This window comes from Giraffa tippelskirchi, chromosome X (genome assembly GCF_054371585.1).
Source record: "Giraffa tippelskirchi isolate mGirTip1 chromosome X, T2T-mGirTip1v1.2.pri, whole genome shotgun sequence".
NCBI classification, from domain to species: Eukaryota; Metazoa; Chordata; class Mammalia; order Artiodactyla; family Giraffidae; genus Giraffa; species Giraffa tippelskirchi.
Genome location: NC_137289.1, coordinates 64,657,660 through 64,677,665, shown reverse-complemented (window position 1 = coordinate 64,677,665; position 20,006 = coordinate 64,657,660). Strand labels below are relative to the sequence as shown.

The window sequence follows — 20,006 nt, the reverse complement described above, 5'->3', positions numbered from 1 at the left end:
TCCACCCTAAACACCGCCCTGAGGGCGGCGGCGACCGTGGTAATTGCAGCCGCTCGGGGGCAGGGCTTGCCCCAGCGCAGAGTAGTGGCAACGGCTGGTCGTGTCTGGGGTGCCTGGGAGCCGGGAGCCCCAGGGACGTGAAATCGGCAGACCCACTCTCCCCTCCAGGAAGAGGCGCTGCCGAATTCACGCGGGGCAGCGAGACCGCCTCGAGGGGCTTCCTCAGTGAAGGAGAAGTGGGGTTCCAGGGCACAGGTGACAGGGCCGAAGAAAGATGGAGCAGCCCGGGGCGGCGGCGGCGGCGGGCGCGGGAGGCAGCGGCGAGGAACCCGGTGGGGGCCGAAGCAACAAGCGGAGCGCGGGGAACCGGGCCGCCAACGAAGAGGAAACGAAAAACAAACCTAAATTGGTGAGTGCTCCCGCAGCCCCCGCCGGTCTTGGGGACAGCGAGAGCCCCGGGATCCTCCTGCCGTTGAACACGGGGGGACCCGGGGCCCCCTCCCAAGGGTGACCGCGACCTCGCTGTGCAACTCGGGGAGCCGCTAAAGCAGCGGCCACGCCGAGGCGCGGAGACGGCGTGGGGGCGGAAGAGCACCCCCTTCTCCAGTTAACCCCTTTCTCCCTCTTGGCAGCCGGGAGGCGGTGCGGGAAGGAGAAAGGCCCCACCCCAACTTGGGGAGACCTCGCGTACCGGGTAGGGGCTGTTGTTGGTCTAACTTGGGGGAGCGATCCTTCTTTGCGAGATTTCATTCCCCTCCCATCCTTATCAATTGCTGGGGTTTTGACTCTTAATGCTTAGGGTCCGGGCAGGGGAACCTCTCTTTTTTTCAGCCCCAGTACTAGGGAGCCCACCCACAGACTTACCAAAAAAAAAAAAAAAAAAACCAAAAAAACCCAAACAACCAATCAAGCAACCAAACAAAAATCCCACCACCACCGCAACAAAAAGCACACAACGCAGGCCCCCAGTCTTTTCTACTTGACCAGATACCTAAGGAAGAGGCGCCTACGTGTTTTTTTCCCCCCTTGCCTCTCCATGTGCTCGCCCAAGAAACATTTCTTTAAGAGTGGGGGGAGCGTGGGAGTTGGAGGCTGGAGGAGGTACCACCAACTGTCGTGTGTGTGATCGCCAATCGTCCAGGACTTCCACTTAGTTGATTAAGAACGCTCAAAAGCAGTAGACCAGACCGACTGCACAAATCTCCCCGTCTTGAGAGTGTCTGAACCAGTGAGAGCAGGCAGTCCATTTCCTGCCACTGACTTCATGTGCAGAGGAATGAACTCTATGGGGCCTGGTATTAGATTGGGAAATACTGGGGTTTCTTCAACTCATCAGTTAAAAAGGTTCCTCCTTTTTTTTTTTTTTTTCTTCTTTTTTTGCCTTCAGTTTGTAGAAAAATGGTATAACAATAGTGAAACTTCAAAACTGATCAAATTCATAGTGTATGGCTAAAGACTTTTTCTGTCAGCCCTGGCAAATATTAGGCAGACGTTTATCAATAAACTTTCTAATTCGGATGGCAGAGGGGAAATGGTTTTCCAGCTCAAATTCAGCAAATACTCCTCCTGTCCGAAAGTTCTCCGTTTGTCTGGAGCACAAAAGCCACATGTTGTATATTTAGTTTTCAGTTTTAACCAGCAACTGGGTTATAAGGAGGGAGGCAGTGACCTTATAACCAAAGACTTTCCTTAGGCCATCTGGCCATTTAGTATGTATCGATAACCTGTTGTGCCTCTCTCTTGCCCCCTGTTTGCGTTTCAATTATGGACTGTCCAGATTGGAAAATAGTGATCAAAGTGTTATCGTTACAGGAAACTTGCAGCCTTCTATTATGTGGAAAGGGACCTAGCAGGGTGTAATAAAACAACCAGTCTAAGGTCTCATCATTTCCACCTTAACTTGAGGCAAACTTGATGTGTCCTGTTACCACTCTCCCCTCTAGTATTTACAAGTGAAGAAACTGAGTCACAAGCTCTTTGTGAATTATCTGCCCTGCCAGAGGTTTAATGGGTGCTGCTATTACAAAACTTAGAGAAGTTTTGTTTCTATCGCCAAGTTTAATATATAAAAATCCTGATGTGATTTTTGAAATTTATCATTTTGCAGTAAAAGAGTGATCATGTTTCTTCTTTCTTTCTTTTTTTTTGGACCCAATACAGAACTGGCTTAAACAATGATTAAAAGTTTAAACAAAAATAAAAGTGAACTGATAGTTTCCACAAAGTTTGGTACATCCAGCAAGAGCCTTCCACTTTTGGGATGTATGAGCTCAAGAAAAAGCACTTATCTCTGTCTGTTAGTAATAACACCTTGATTCTACCCTTCCCTTTGGTCATTTGTCCTGTTTCATCTTTTATGCTTTGACAAGGTAACTAGATAGTTATGAGATGGTATCACTTTCAGTTCCTAGCTAACACTATTCGGTGTTGGAACATAGCTTAATACATTAGAACAAGTATTTGAATCCAAGAGTTTGTTGATATCAATGGGAACTTTCTTTTGTACTCAAAATAACTTTTGAGCCTTACATGATTTTACAAGCAGACATGTCAGACTTCATAAACACATATTTGGGATGACATTTCAGTTCATTTTAAGGCAGGGAAGTTGACCAAATAATAAGACTTGGTAAACTTTTAAAATAAATGCCTTACTCCATATTTTGAGTTGTCTTATTGAAGTGCTCAACATGTTCTAAGGCCTTTTAGAGAGGAGTTCATCTGGGATTCTTAAAATATTGTTGGTAGAGTAAAGCATTACCTAGACTAAATTTTATTATTTTGAGTATTATGTTGTTAGTCACTGTAGTAGTCCTTAATTGTGTTTGTGTGCGTGTGTGTGTGTGTGTGTGTGTGTAAGGTGTTGTGGGAGGTTTTAAGAGAGCGCCATATAGTAATAGAAATTATTTGTGTAGGTGATTATGGGGGATAAGAGTTCTTAAACTGAAATCATATGAAAAAATTTGAGTGTAGGTAGATACATTTATTTTTCTGGGCCCCCTAGTTTTCATCAGTTCCTTAAAGGCATGTGTCTCCTATAGAAGAATGAAAACTGTTGGGTTACCAGAGAGTAAAGGAAATTACGAGTTGATTCCACTTGAAGAAACTGGGAAGAGGAGGAGGTCACCGACGAGGGAGAAGGGAAATAGCACTGACTGCATGAGTGGTTGATATTGAAGATAGTTCCTCTGGCAGTAAGCAGTTAATTACAAGCATCTGTATAGTATTAGCTAAAATGAAAGTTTCTACCGTGTAGAAAATTTAACTCCATAGCTATGGTATAGTGGATTCATACAGTATAAGGGTTGTGATTCAGTTGTTTTCATTTAGTTTCTCATTGTTCTGGGAAACTGGAGAAGGAAGGCACGTTTTCTATAGAGAGGAATGACTTATGTTATATCCTTTAACTTTTGGATGGGTATTAGAAGCTTTCAGAGCAACATTTCAGGACTTTTAATGACTTCTGCATGAGATTAGTTAAATCAGTTTAATAAAGCTTACTTCCATTTTCTTCATATATACAGCCTCATAACGACCCTTTTATTTTGTTCCTTTTTAATGAAGGCAACCTTGTTTTGGACTCATCACAATTTGAATGATGCCTTAGTAGTAGAGCTTTGTATTTTATGTAAACTCTCTGGTTAGGCCCAGATTGTAGCATGTCATCAAACAACATGAATCTTAATTAATTAGTAATTTGATGTCAACCATGGAATGTATTTTGTCAACTCAAGTAGTTCAGAACTCTCTGGAAGTGTCATGAAGGAGACATCCTGAATCGCACATATTTCAGACAGTGATTTAACCATTAAGAGAGGCTAGTGTTAGAGGCAGGCTTCCCTGATGGCTCAGCGGGTAAAGAATCTGCCTGCCGATGCTGGAGATGCAGGGAGACCTGGGTTCTATCCATAGGTAAGGAAGATCCCCTGGAGAAAGAAATGTCAACCCGTTCCAGTATTCTTGCCTGGAAAATCCCATGAACAGAGGAATCTGGAGGGCTATAATCACAAAGAGATGCGGCTAAGTGCACAGTGTTAAAGGTAGAACCAGCACTCCTCACATACACACCGTGGGGTAGGGTGGCGTAGCATTCTTTGACATTTTTGCATTTTGACTTTGTGTTTCTGTATAATTCCTAAAGCCTTTGGTTGTTTAGATAGTATAGTTGCATTAGTAACTTGAAGTAGCAGAAGTTAATATTCTGGTTCTTATATAACTTTCTGAGTATTTGGTTGTTTGTTTTTAATTGGGTTAATCATGTTTTGATTTTAATTGATGAAGGTGAGCATAGTGGGTTCCTGTATGCCACAAAGACTTATTGAGCACTTACTACATGCTAGGCATTATTCTGAAGGTTGGTGATACAAAGCTGCCATTGTCTAGTGAGCGAGACAGGGAAGTTAGTTAACAATTACAGAGCTGTGTGATAAGGAACAATGGGAATATGTAGAGGAGGGTGATAATAGAAACATCATGGAGAGGCGTCTGACTCAAATTGGATGCTTGAGTGTGGGAAGGAAAGGCTTACCATAGTAGGTGGTATTTGCACCAAGGCTTGAAGAATAAGGCATTAATTGATGAAGAGGAGGGAAAGGCATTTAAGGGTGAAAGAACAATATATACAAAGGTAGAGAGATGTGGTAGCATGCCCAGTAAAGGAGCTGTGGATTGATGTTAGTGGCTGAAACAAAAGTTACATATGGTGGACCTGTTAGAAAAGAGATTGAGTCCAGGTCTTGATGGGTGTTTGTATGCCACGTTGCAGTTTCCACTTCTTTCTGAAAGTCATAGTAAGTCACTGAAGAGATTTGAGGAGACTGAGCTGATCAGAATTGTGTGTCAGAAAGAAACTTAATGTAGTGGAGACTTTCCTGGACAAGGGTGCCAGAATGGAGGCAGGAAGACCAGTTAGGAGGAGCAGAATGGTGTCTAAGAGTTCACTGTTTGGGGTTGGAGACCTGAATTCCAACTGCTGTGCCTCCACTCATCCTTTTACTCAGCATATTTCTCTGCATCTCTGTTTCCTCCTGCTGCTCCATCACCTCTCCTTCCTCCTACACACCCTGAACATTTTCACCAGATCGGAAATGTCTGCCATGTTTTTCCTTTTAAATTTAACCTATCCAGGTGGTGTCTCATAATGCTCTCATTCTTCCATTAAACCATCAGCTTTCTGAAAGCCCTTCCTTATTCCGAACTCTTGACTGTCGTGAGTCTGAATGTTATATGCTGATCTCATATGTCCAATAGATTTTAAAATGCTTCTGGGCAAGGGTCCCGCTTTATGCCTATTCTTAAATCTTGCAGACCAGTGCTGGGGTGCAGAAGTACTCAACACGTTATTATTAGCTGGGAATTCTATCCCTATAGGCCAGATATTTTGAGAATATGAATTGTTGAAAAGAGACTTTTTGAAAAAGAAATGTGCTGTTTTTTTTCTCTTAGAATATATACCCCATCAAATGAACCTATTTGTACATGTTTGCGTCCTTTCTGTAATTTTGAAAGTTGAGAAACTTCTAGCTCAATCTCTTATTTGTTTGATTGGATTCTTGTGAAGTCTAAACTTCCACGTGGGGAACCAGTATCCAACAAAAAAAATGATACAAATGAACTTACTTACAAAACAGAAATAGTCACAGATATAGAAAACAAACTTATGGTTATCCAGGGGGTAGGGGAGTGGAGGGATAAATTAGGAGATTGGAATTGACATGTGTATTATCAATTACAATCACTGTAATGATCTATATGGGAAAATAATCTGAAAAAGAGTGGATATATGTATATGTATAACTGATTCACTTTGCTGTACAAACTGCTGCTGCTACTGCTGCTGCTAAGTCGCTTCAGTCGTGTCTGACTTTTAGCGACCCCATAGACTGCAGCCTACCAGGCTCCTCCGTCCATGGGATTTTCCAGGCAAGAGTACTGGAGTGGGTTGCCATTGCCTTCTCTGGCTGTACAAACTAGCACATTGTAAATCAACTATACTCCTGTAAATATTAAAAAAAAAAACTATTGATGACCCAAGTAACATTTTATTGATAATAGTACAAGATATTGGATTATTAGCAAAAGAATAGAATAGAGGACCAAAGGACCTGGGTTCCAGTATTTATTCTTTTAGTTGCTTGTAATCTCTGATGAGCCATTTAATACCAGAGGGTTTGAGCCCTTAATGTTTGACAGAGATAATGCTTATCTGATTTCCTTCACAAGGTGATTTAGATAAAACACAGTAATGAATGAGAAAGCATATAGGAAATTTTATATTGCTGTGCAAATATACAGCACTATTGTTAACTCCTTGTACTACCTGAACCAAATGCATTGTGATTGGATAGTTTAATGGCTTTCTTGCAGTTTGATAGTTCTAACATTATCATACAAAGTACTATAATAAGGTTATTTGTTGGTTGATTCCTTATTCTCTCTGCAGTTTGTCCATTTGAAAGATTATACATTCTATCCTTCTGCAAATAATTTGTTTTGTTTAATAAATGTAAGGTGTAAGTTTAATTTTTTTTCACTGTAATTAAAAAAAAAATAATCAGGGTATCCTTGTCTTTCCATGTATCAGTTTGAGGCATTTAAAACTTCTGTTAAAAAAGTTTCACTAGATATCTATGACAATCTGTCTTGTCAGGCAGCTTACTGCTGTTGTACAAATAAGAAAACTGAGTCACTGATGTGTTAAGGAGTCTGACCTAGAGATAAGTTTAAAAGCTCTCAGTTCTATTGTCAAAGTTAGATACAGCACTGAGTCATTGTGCTTCAGGGACTTTGAAAGTGAAAAATTATGAAATCTCTTTTTTTTATTCCTTTTTGGAACAATTATCATTTTAATCTACCTAGATTTCACTCTGAATGCCAAGAGCTCTGGCAGTAGCAACATGTCATTGAAGTAAAATCATATACTTTTCCAACCTGATCTCAACACTGTAAATAACAGGATGCTTTGAAAATAGTGCACACATGCTAATTTACATGAAATAGCACATTTGACCAAGTATCACTGGGTATCAGTAGCACCATACGGATGATTATTGAAGACCCAACTTTCTCTTGGTCCTACATTTCAGTCTGTCATGCAGAAGAGACCAGTTCCTTCCATCAGATTTTGGCTGTTTCATACTTACTTTTGTCTCATGACTGAAGAAATTAACATGATGGCCAGGTGATTTGAAATACAGTTATATACTTCTGATCCAGGTAGATATCTTATAAAAGACACTCAAGTGGAAGGCAGCTCAAAAAATGATGCATGCAAAGGAAAGTTGAGATGCAGTTTCACGTAACTATTTATTATCAATGTAAGTAATAAGAATAGAAATTAATCAATTTGTCCTAATGTAAAACTTACCTGATGAGGCTGAATTGGTTTCAGTCTAACTTATTTACTTGGGCTGTGGCTTGAACAGACATTCAACTGAATCCTAATCCTTGCTTGCTTTCTGTGAAGTGGCCTGGGAAAAAGGGTATGGGTGCCTTTCTCACAAAAGAACATAGAAAGCAAAATCTTACTCATCACCATTTACACAGGCTTTGGTTTAAGGAAGGTCTTTCTGTATGGCTTTAGCAAGAGTCAGCTACATTGCTTGCCAGATACAGAACTGCAAGTTGGCCTCCAGTCTCTCTCTCTGTCAGGGCTCTGTTGTGGTGCCTAGTACAAGTGAGAAGTTCCTCAGGTAGCTATTCAGGCAGGCGTAGGTAGGAATCCACGACTTCATTAGGAATGAGTGATTTCTCAAAGGCTATTGATTCAATCTCCTAGCAATTCTGGTGCTCATCCAGGGGAGACAAGATGCTGGGTACGATCCGTAAAAAATCTGTTTGTTCTTCTGTGATAGATATCCACATGCTTTGGTAAAGATCTGCTTAAAATTATCAGGAATTTTTATCTACCTTTAATTTGCTGGTCTTCCCCAGCAAAAAGTAAAAGAACTAAAATAGAGTTTTCACATTATTTGTAATATGGGCTAGTTAATAAGGCTTTATTAAGAAAAGGTATGAGAAATCTCAGCCTACTAAGAATTAGAGAGGATAGTATAATGAACCACCATGGGCTATTATATCCATTAACTATGTATAGTAGTTTTGATTTTCAGTATTTGCTTCATCCATCCTTTATTTTTTTCCTTGCTGAAGTACTTTAATACAAATCCCAGATATTGTGTCATTTTACTCCTATGTGGTTCAGTGTGCATCTCTAAAAATGACTGACTTAAAAAAAAAAAAAAGTAACCACTATGCCCCTGTCACATCTTTCAAAATTAACATATTCCTTGGTATCATCTCAGTATCTTCTGACACTCAACTCATAATCCAATATCCCCAGTTGCCTCAAAAAACAGGTTTTTAGTGTGTGCCTAATTAATGTACATCTCATTGAGCTCTTTATACAAATGCAGCTTTAAATTAATGGCAAAATGTCGTTCAAAGTTGCTCCACATAAAGTATCATATCTATCATATGTATCAGCTCCAGTTAAGTTCACTTCTGTCTTCAATTCTGTAGAAATACCTGGAAAGGTTGACTATACATACACGTGTGGAGAGGCTCCTTAGAACAGCTACTATGTGCTGAGAAAAGAGACTAAATTAAGACTTTTGGCTCCACTCACTAATTGGGTAATCACATGTTCTTCATTTTGCAGTTTGTGGAGTGGGGTTATGTGCAAGAATTCCCTCCCAGGGGAGTATTGTAGATAGTTGGGCAAAGGATCCTCTTCTTGTTTTGTCAATCAAGGGTTCATAGAACTCTCTGATAGGTGCCCTGTATGACTAAGTTCATGTTACTAGCTCTAGTTTCAATTTGCATACAAAGACCAATTTGGTACTTGGCATCTGTCTTTGTTTTTTAGCCTTTTTAAAACACTCTAGGTTGCTGCCTGGGGATAATTGGGTGAGCAAAGCTTTGTTCTGAACTCTGAACTATTAAGTTTCCTTATTTAGACATTTGTAGGGTTAAAATTGAAAGCCAGGCTACCCTAATGAGGAGCTGGGGATGGGTGGAGTGGGTAAGTATGAGAAATCAGCTTGGGCAAAAGGCCTAGACTCCACACAGATTTACTAACGAAATCGTGTAACCACTACTTCCAGACAGCAATTTCGTGCTGGGCGGTGATAGGCATATAATTTCTCGAGCTCTTCAGACTCAAGTAGCTTTAGACTGCTAACCAATCTCCAGCCTGCACCTTCTAGGCTCACCCAATCATCTGGATTGATTTTCCTCAAAACAGGTGATGATTGATAATTGTTTGGGCTGGACAGGTGGCGGGTTTTCTTCTTTTATTTTGCTTGAGGAAAAGACAACTCTGGAGGTGGTGTGTTGTGTGCTTTGAAATCCATCACTGATAAAATCTCAAAGCCTTAATAGCGTATTATGTTGGCTGAAGGTGCTTAGGAAGATTCTATGTGGAAAATTCTCAGTCCTGTGTAGACTGCACACGGACATTTTGAACTTACATGTATAATCAAGACCGGGGTTTCTGTGTATGGTTGAGCCCTGCTCACGGGTGTGAGACCACAGAGGTCAAATCGCTTACCAAATCATTTGCCGAGTCACAGGTCACTTACCAAATCATTTGCCGAGTCACAGGACTGTGACTTCCGGGGACTACTATTTCTAGTTCACACAGAGGTGCCATGCGGGCTAGCTACTGCAGTTAAGACCAGGTGGATTTTATTCTCACACCAAATAGGAAATTCAGCAAGGCCCAGAACTTAGTTTAATGTCTCATTTAGAATAGGTATTTTTCCATTTGTCATTGATTCTGAAATAGACAATATAAGGTGTCCATGTATGTGCAATGTTTTTCGAAACCTGCTTATATATGATTGCAGCCCTCAAATGTAGAGGATTGTGTCCTTGGAGATCGAGGCTGCAGGTTCAGTATGTTGATTACTTTCTCTGACCTAAGGCTCCTCCTCCCTTTCTGCCCTCCTCCCAGTCATTTTCTTGACATTCTTGTGCCTCAAGAGTGCTTCATGTGGTTACAGATCATATGAGTAAGACTGCATTGTTTTTTGAAGTTTATGTCATAAGTCCAATTCATTTTCGCTTACATTGCCCATGATACACAGAAGTAACTTAGAGAAAGTTAAAATGGGTTAAAATAAATATGGCAGAAGCATTTCCTCTAATAATATGCTCTGCGGTCTAATACCTCCCATTACAAAATCAATGTGTTCCAGAAGAGTCAAGGTGTACATGAAACATTTGTGAGTAGAAATAATCTTTTCTTGGGCTGACTTCACAGCTTGTTTTTCATTGGCAGTGCATTAGCGTGCATTTTCCCTCCCCTTTGGTTGAGTAGCTAATGGTCTTTAAACAAGCTATTGAAGGGAAGAATAATTTTACAATGCAAAAAAATAAAAATGGCCTGGATTTTATACATGCTGGTGGTTTGGCTTTTCATATATTTGTTTTACTGAAGCAGGGCTAGCTCATGTTTCCTAATGTCTAAATTCTCAAGCTTGCTCCGTATATCTTGTGCTTCCTTTATCAAACTATTTTCAGATGGTCTTGTGAATTTCTGAGAGATCCAAATCCTCCATTTTTATATAAGCTGAGTAGGTATGAGACCAAATACTAAACTTTAAGTGGCCATATCTCTGTGTAAAATGGAACTGAGGCATTAGTTGTACTTTAAATTAGGAACTGTGTAGGGCTCTGGACCCAATTTTCCATGCTCTTCCTACCAGCTCTGTTGTAGCTAATTGTGGATCAAAATATTCTATTACAAACCCTTGCTTTCAACCCCTTCCCTTTAAGTAATCTGTTATCACTTGCGTGTTTCCAACCCTGAAGATCATCACTATTGTTTTTACTGGTTTCTGTGAATATTATTAATGACGTATGCTGCTACCTGGCCACAGAGGTAACGTGCAGAAGGGTGGACATTGGATATGAAATCAGTTACTGAGTGTGATAGATTTATTTAAAAGCATTTCCTATCTATACCTGTCACCAACCATGTTGCCCTAAACTAGTAGAAGCCGTATTTTGTTCTTAGTACCACCCCTTCATGTTTTCAAAGTACATCTTATTTTATAGAATCTAAGAGCCCAGGACTGAGCCAGAGGCCAAAAAGAGTAAGGCAGGAGAAAAAAAGAATGAACAAGAGGCAGCAGGGGAAGGGGCAGTCCTGTCTGAGGGACCCCAGATCAGAAAACCTTACCCAGTGGCAAAGCAGCTGCACTCAAGGCCTGCTCCTGGAATGTGGATTGGCTTTGAGCCTGGATTAAGAAGAAAGGTTTAGATGTGAGTGAAATTAAGGGGATCAGAGGCTGATCTTGGGGTTTAATCACCATTTTCCATTTTAGTCCCTAGCACTATAGTTTTCTTGTGGGAGAGGTACAAGGTTTTCACCAAGTCATACCACTTGTATTTCTCAAATGCCATTCCAACAGTTCCACTGCCATTGTCTTATTTAATGTCCTCATCTCTTCCCTGGAATGTCAGAAAAACTTTATTACTGGACTTGCTCCATTTTGTCTCTTGCATATCCAACATTTATATAACTACTGCTTGAAAAAATCTTAGCTGGCTATCCACTGCCTATAGGGGAAAAAAACAGTCTTTTCAGTATTGCACGTAACACTTTCTTGCTTCCTTGTCACTTAATGTAGTTTTGTTGTTGTTCAGACGCCCAGTTGTATTCAACTCTTCATGACTTTTGGACTGCAGCATGCCAGACCTCCCTGCCCCTGTAGTTTATAACTGTTTAAATATCGTGCTGCTAAACTTAAACTTCTTCTGCAGAGACTGTGTCTCACCTGATTCTAGTACTTAGCATATAGATTCTTTTGGAGAAGGAAATGGCAACCCACTCCAGTAATCTTGCCTGGAGAACCCCAAGGAGCCTGGCATGCTATAGTCCATAGGTTCACAAAGAATAAGACACAACTTAGTGACTGAACAACAAGAGTATTTTATATGCTGTACAGAGTTGAAATAAGCTGTTAATAAGACATCTAACTGGTCCTGTTAAGTTGTATTTTTTTTAGGAGTTAGTTTCTGGCAATTTAAAGAAGTTCTATAGAGAGTAAGCTAACTACTTCTTAAAATGTAATGCTGGGCAAGCCATTTATCTTGTTTCCCTTTTGGTGTCAGCTTATTCTGTCAAATAAGGAAGTTGAAATAAACAGTCTCCAAGATTCCATTCAGCTCTGACATTCTGGGAGTCAAAAGTTATGGAGAGCTGTAATGAATCTGACCTAACATAAATACATGACATCTGGGTTCTAGTTAGAAGAAAAGTTGACAGTCATGAAAGATGACTGTTTAAGGCTGAACGCTAATGGACAAAAATATAGGTTAGTTTTACTGCCCCGTTTCTGAAGTCTGAGTTAGTCTAGTTTAGTGAAGGTAATGTCAATATTGTTTTAACCATGCATTGTCTGCAGAACCCTGCTGGCTCTGCTCTGGGTCATCATACTCCTTGGGTGGTAGCCTTGGTTCACTGACTGAGTGTAGTACTCGAGCCTTTCCAGGGTGGATTTGCAATAACCAACAAGATCATATGTGCCAGTTGCTACCCTAAGTGCCTTGCATGTATTTGTCAAGTACATTGCAGAGTTTGGGGTTTTGTCCTGTTACTGCTTCCTAGATGATTACAGAAGACTCAAGACTCCTGGATCAGTGGCAAAAGATGGTTTCTTATTCATTGCAAAAGCAGTAACTAGAATGTCAACGTGACATGGCTGGTTCAGTATGGTCCTAATTCAAACGAGGTAGCCCAGGATGGATGCCTACCCAGGCAGTCAGTGGCATTACAGGAGGGGAACACTGAGCTTGGCAGACTTCCCACTTTTATGCTAAGTAGAAGCAAGCCTGCTCTTTGTCTGGGGTGACACTGTTACCTCATCATCACAGTCACTTGCTACAAACACAGCCTTGGGAGATGGCTTCGCTGAAGCGTTGTCCAGCCTTTCATTCTTGGCAAACCCAGCAAGAATGTGCAGGGGTGCTTGGGGATGGATGGTGGAGATCCCCATCTCCATTAATACTAACTCGTTTGATTCTCACAATGTTATTTTATAGGTGTGGAAGAAAGGCTCAGAGTTGATCAGTAACTTGCCTGAATTTATGCAGTGGTGAATTTTGAATTCAAGGCCAGTGTGATTATAAAAATCCATGTTTTTAACCAAGATTTGGCCTATACTACCTAAGACCCTAAACTTCAGAGTAGCTCTATAGATCTGAAGACTGAGTGGTTCTCTGTACTGGTGATGGTTGGACCGGCTCTAGATTTGTACTCTGTGTGTGTGCTTAGTTGCTCAGTATGTCCGACTCTTTGCGACCCCATGGACTATAGCCCACCAGGCTCCTCTGTCCATGGAATTCTCCAGGCAAGAATACTGGAGTGGGTTGCCATGCCCTCCTCCAGGGGATCTTCCCAACCCAGGGATCAAACCCAGGTCTCCCACATTGCAGGCAAATTCTTTACCATCTGAGCCAACAGGGAAGCCCAAGAATACTGGAGTGGGATCCCCTTCTCCAGAGGATCTTCCCGATCTAGGAATCGAACCAGGGTCTCCTGCACTGCAGGTGGATTCTTTACCGACTGAGCTACCAGGGAAGCCCAGATTTGTACTATGCTTATGTCTAATTTAGAAGGGAGAGTTCAGGGGCCATTCATTTTAGTGTCACTGATAATCAAAAGTTAAGATTCTTTGATTCACTGCCATGAAGTAGTGGGTCCATAGTGGGTCAGACTTATTAGAAGAGATCCATGAGGATGAAAGTGATAAGGCCATGGATTTTAAGGATGCATGAAGATAATTCTTAATTTAAAAAAAGCACAAAAAACCAGGCTGGTCTCTGTCAAATAATGCCATGGTCAACACAAGGCCTGGAGAAGGAAATGGCAACCCACTCCAGTATTCTTGCCTGGAGAATCCCATGGACAAAGGAGCCTGGAAGTCTACAGTCCATGAGGTCATAAGAGTTGGACACGAGTTAGCAACTCAACTACCACCACCACAACACAAGGCCTCCTGTATTTTATTACTGTTGCATATTGCATATGATTCTCTCACTCTTGTCTTTTGTTTGTTAGCCAGGAAGAGAGTAGCTTTTGAACCAGTTACTTTGGAAGCCATCCTGCCTGCTTCATCTGGTAGTTTCTATCTCTCCTTCCCTCCCCACTCTCCTTCTGTTTGTTTGTGAAATTTTATGTGAAGCAAAACTGCTTTGGAAAAGCTAATGCTATCTCCTGTTATACAAGTATACAACATGCATTGTTTCATGTTGAGGGGAGTGCCAAGAACCACCTACCTTCTCCTGCTGCTTCCTTCTCCTTCCTGCTTTTCCTGAAGATTGGCTGCTAAAGAAGTGTGACATATTCAGCCAAGTGCTGTCTTTTTTAATTAGGCTGCTGAAAGTGTTGTGACAAACTATTTTTGCATTGATGTGTTGACGAGTAATAGAGCCCTAAACTATGGGCTTAGGTGCCAAGTGACAGGGAAGCGCATAATGTGATTTGAGGTCTGGTTCCTCAACCTTAACCATCATCCCTCCCCAAAGGAAAAGGGAACCTTTAGACAAAAGGTAATGAGTAAAATAGATCACGAATACACCGGTGTATGCCTGGAAATGGGCTATTTCACCCTTCTGATCACTTATCTTAATGAGCTGAAATTTCTTGATTATTACTTTTCATAGAACTATGTACTATCAATATGTACCATAGAACTATGTACCATTCTTTTCATAGAGCTGTGTACCAACTAGGAGGTAAAGGCTGTCTTAAGCTCACATAATGATATAAATGTAACTGGGACAGCAGTTAACTAAGCAGACTATTTGAAAATTTTCTGTTTTTCAAATACCTCTCCTATCTGTTCTTACAATTTCATGTTTCCTCCAAATATGGTCATGGTTGCTGATGTCCTTCTTTGGTTTTTGACCTCATCTAACCCAAAGAACTTTGTGCTTTGGACAGATATTAAGGAAGGATGTAGGATTCCTCTGACCCCAAAAGTAGGTTCATTTTCTTTACAGCAGTGGTTCTCAGTGGGATGCACTTTTACCTCCCAGAAGGCACTTGGTAATTTTTTATTGTCCAATGTGCAGACATTTTTGATTGTCAAATAGGCGAGGATGCTACTGGTATGTAGTGAATAGATGTCAAGGATGCTGCTGAACATTCTGTGATGTGTGAGATAGCCCCCCATGACAAAGAATTCTCCTGCACAAAATGTCTCTCCATTCTGTCCTTTCCTCTGTTTTGAGACAGGGCCAGATCTTCAAGGAAACATCGTTTATTTCATTGACTCTCACCAATTTTATTTTCATTTCTTCCCTTTCCATTATTGGATTACCTGCTGGGCTGGACTATTGATAACTTTGTAGTTGTAAGCGATACCTCTTATCACTTCTCTCATTTCTGACCTCTAAGAAAAATGTTCATTTTTATCCTAATGAGTTTAAAAGGCTGTTTTTCCATCTGCTGGTTCCTTGATACTCAACAACTTTTCACACTGATCATTTTGAGATCATCGTCTATATGGATTTTAGATTCCACAGTCCAGTCTTCTCGGGCAGCTTCTGCCTCTGAATTGGTTGACTGCCAAAAGTAACAGCTTTCCTTGCCTCTCACCTCAAAAACAACTCACTCTATCTGCTCTTCTCCACGTCTAATTGCAGGTGATCATATGCCTCTTCCTGGGCTACCTGAATGCAGTTGAGGCCAAGCTTTTCTAGCTTCTCTGACATCTCAGTTCAATACTGTGTCACTGTTTGCTGAAATATGTCTCCTAACTCTGGAGGAGTGCTTCTAAAACCAGTATATAGTTGTTGATTCATTTATCTGAGACCCATCTGAAACCTGAAATACTTTATGCCAGTGTTTGTTTTTTTTTTTTGGCAGTGGTTTTAATATTCTTCTTTTCTCAGGGAAAATAATAATTAACTTGACACTCGTCTCCCTTTAATGTGCGTGCATGCGTGCGTACACACACACACACATACACACACACACACACAGTATTTATCAAGCTTACTTATTCATGATGAAGTTTACTCTTGCCTCTCTTATCACCAGACTGTATTACAATAATATTAGTCACTGACTGGCCTTTATGGTTTCTGTTCCGGTTGGGATCAAGGTTAACTTCCCTATTTGACCAGTGAAAGTCAGTAACTACTTCTCACCCGACTCGTCGGGACCAAGCTTATATTCATGTTTAGGGTTACTGTTAAGTTACCTAATTTTAGTCTTCTTATCTTCCTTTCTCTGTTTTGCCCCTTTATTTAAGTGAAGCCATTAGCTATGTTAGTCCATATGCCTGAAATGACCTCTTATCTTTTTTTCTCTTCACAGTGACTAGTACATACTTTCCTTCCATTTTTTTTTTCATAAATTCCTTACAGTCTTAATTGCCTGATTGAAAGTGATATGGTCAACTCCCACTTCTTTAACTTGCAGTTTCCCATAGAGAACCAGTTCATTCTGCAGCACATGTGGCTGTGTTCACGGTTGTGCTCATTATAAATGGATGTTATGGTCTGTGATCATTCCACACATCAAATCCTCCTTATGTACGAGACAGTATCGAGGGGATAAAAACAGCTACACATAGGTGTTACTCTTGAGCTTGTGGCCTAGTGAGAAAAAGAGGGACAGATGAGTCTAAAGTAGTAAGTCCTGTAATAAACAAGTGTGAGCAGAGTGCTCTTGGGGAATGTCACATACTGAACCTGCCAGGGAGGGGAGAGACTTTGCAAAGGCCATATCAGAATCTGAATGTTGAAGAATGAAGAAAAGTTTGATAAGTTTAAAAGAGAAGACATTCTCAACTGAGGGAACACCATGTACACATGTTCAGAGTTATGGAAAAGCAGGTAGTTATTTTTATGGGTTGTTGATTTGGAAATGTTAAGATCTTGAAGGGAAGGAAGGCTGTGCCTGAACTTGCTTTGTAACCCAATATGAATGATCATATGAAGCACTTTTTACCAACTCAGATGTGAGGAGGAGAAAGGGAAGTAACGTTCTCTCAGCATCTACAAATGCTCCAGGCAGTGTTGTGGGAGCTTTACGTTACCATCTGACTTAATTTTTATCCTAAATATTTGTGGGAAGTAGAGTTGTTTCCCACATTTACAAAGCGGGGAAATGAGTCTCAGAGAGGTGAATTGATTCTAATTCCAAAATACACCCTCTTTTATGATAGCCTGCTGGCTTCTCAGAAATAACAGAGTCTTATTTAAAATTTTGAAATGAACTATGTTTTTCTACTTTATGAAAATAACTTCATATTTTCCATTTTTCTCTCTCCTCCTATCCCAAACCTTCAGTCAGTTCAGTTCAGTCACTCAGTCATGTCTGACTCTTTGCTATCGCATGGACTGCAGCAGGCCAGGCCTTCCTGTCCATCACCAACCCCCGGAGTTTACTCAAACTCATGTCCATTGAGTCAGTGATGCCATCCAACCATCTTATCCTTTGTGGTCCCCTTCTCCTCCCACCTTCAATCTTTCCCAGCATCAGGGTCTTTTCAAATGCGTCAGTTCTTCACATCAGGTGGCCAAAGTGTTGGAATCTCAGCTTCAACATCAGTCCTTCCAATGAATATTCAGGAATGATCTCCTTTAGGATAGACTGGTTGGATCTCCTCGCAGTCCAAGGGACTCTGAAGAGTCTTCTCCAACACCACAGTTCAAAAGCATCAATTCTTCGGTGCTCAGCTTTCTTTATAGTCCCAACTCTCACATCCATACATGACTACTGGACAAACCATAGCCTGACTAGATGGACCTTTGTAGGCAAAGTAATGTCTCTGCTTTTTAGTATGCTGTCTAGGTTGGTCATAACTTTCCTTCCAAGGAGTAAGCATCTTTTAATTTCGTGGTTGCAGTCACCATCTACAGTGATTTTGGAGCCCAAGAAAATAAAGTCAGCCACTGTTTCCACTGTTTCCCCATCTATTTGCCATGAAGTGATGGGACCAGATGCCATGATCTTAGTTTTCTGAATGTTGAGCTTTAAGCCAAACTTTTTCACTCTCCTCTTTCACTTTCATCAAGAGGCTCTTTAGTTCTTCTTCACTCTCTGCCATAACAGTGGTGTCATCTGCCTATCTGAGGTTATTGATATTTCTCCTGGCAATCTTGATTCCAGCTTGTGCTTCCTCCAGCCCAGCGTTTCTCATGATGTACTCTGCATATAAGTTAAATAAGCAGGGTGACAATATACAGCCTTGACGTACTCCTTTTCCTCTTTGGAACCAATCTGTTGTTTCATGTCCAGTTCTAACTGTTGCTTAAAAGTCCCAAACCTTAAAAGTCTAATAAATGTATCTGAACACATTTCCTCATTGTTAGACTGAGTTAGCTGAGAAAGAATAGAGCTTGAGGAGTTGGCTGGGAGTTGTCTACAAACATCTAATTTGGAGCTGAATATGGTTAGTTTTACTACTGAGGATTTGGGCAGGCTACTTAGTTGGAATAGTTCTAGCTCTGAAATTCTTCCTGTTCAAGACTTAATATAATTTAATAAGCGTTTTGGTGAAACCCACCCCCAGACTGTGATAAACATTATTAGGATATGAAAATCAGTAGTCCCAGTCCACTAGGAACACAGCCTTGGAGAGTCTGGTGTGTACAAACCAGAGGTGGGAGGGCGAACATGGTAAATGCTACTGCACAGGTGAAGAGCGCTGTGAATGGAGGACTGGCTTCATGGAAAGATGGGCAATAGAAGAGACTTAAAGTACAGGAAGTCCTGCTTAAACAGTGATAGAGAGTGGAGAGAGGGTATTCCTGTAGTGAGAACAGTTACATACCACTGCAAGGGAGCTAGGGAGTTGGCGCAAGTTCAAGGACTTAAGAGTTAGGCCAGGGAGACCCAGTTGTACAAGTGGGAGTGGTGGGAAGGGAAGAGCTGCTCCATACAATGAGTGCCAGATGCTTCTCTAAACAGTTTGGACTCCTTTCTGTAAACCTGGAAGAGTATCCAAGCAGGGGAGTGAGGTGATAGGCCTTCCTTCCCATCAGACCTTCCTTTAGACTTGTTATAATTGGAAATATCACAAAGTCTAAAATCTTTTGTCAAGACTCCGTGGTAATTGGCCTGTTTGTAGTGTAAATAGAAAGGCATCTATTAATTCTGATACCTTTTGGCATACTTTGACAGCTTTGAACTTGTGAAACTAAACATGTCCCCTAAATAGGGTACTTTGATAACTTACATTTGGCAGCGACTTAACTAACTGGCCCTCACTCCCAATTGCTTCTGTAGATCAGTGCCTCTAAGTCTAAAGTTTTTTTGTTTTTTGTTTTTGTTTGTTGGTGGTGGCTTTTGTTTTGCACATAGATAACTGCTCTAAAGGTCAGGTAGCTCAGCATACAAGGCTGCTGCTGTCAGACTTATGTGTCATGTTATAGGCTCAATTGCAGTTCCCGGAATAATCCCAGAGAAGCCGCAAGATTTGTGATACACAAAACTAGGTAAAAGTACCCTTGCTCCAGTATTATCATGATTCGTTGGTTTATTTCCATTTTCACGTGTGAATCTCCTATGACAATGTAAGAAGAGATGCATTTCTTCCCACTATGGCAAAGTCATCTTGGGGCTGTGATTTGAACTCAAGTCCCCTGCTTAAACAAGTAAGCTTGATATTAAGAGATACTGTCAAGTTAGTTTTATTACTACAACTTTTAAAGCTTTTATTACTACAGAGACCCAAATGAATTAGAGATAAGAGCCAGAGGAATGAAAATTTGCCTATATGCAAGGGATTTCACATACCCAGGCTATCAAAGTATGTGTTAATCTAGTTCTGGTTCTTGGCACAAAGCCGGTTTTGTAACATGTGACTGAAATAGTATCTATTATCATTATTTTATTAATTATTAGGCTGATTTGAACATATATATTATACATTTGAACATAAATATATATTATTCATAATTATAATTATTAATACATTATACATGCATATATATGTATGTGTGTATGTATATATATTTATATAAGATTTTAAGATTTAGCT

The 20,006-nt window shown here is 40.6% G+C and overlaps 1 protein-coding gene and 1 long non-coding RNA gene across 16 annotated transcripts in view; both read left to right on the top strand.

Annotated features, from left to right (window-relative positions):
• The first annotated feature begins 68 nt into the window (after nt 1-68).
• DIAPH2 (diaphanous related formin 2) overlaps nt 69-20,006 on the top strand; it is a 952,992-nt gene continuing 933,054 nt past the window's right edge. For all 15 annotated transcript variants that reach the window (XM_081565323.1, XM_081565331.1, XM_081565339.1 and 12 more), the window contains exon 1: nt 69-409. In XM_081565323.1, the coding sequence (XP_081421449.1) occupies nt 275-409 (135 nt within the window). In that variant the 5' untranslated portion in view covers nt 69-274. The remainder of the gene's footprint in view (nt 410-20,006) is intronic.
• LOC145536284 (uncharacterized) lies at nt 1,853-8,276 on the top strand. The gene is made up of 2 exons (XR_014075735.1): nt 1,853-3,954; nt 5,923-8,276. It is a non-coding gene; the product is annotated as an uncharacterized LOC145536284 (long non-coding RNA).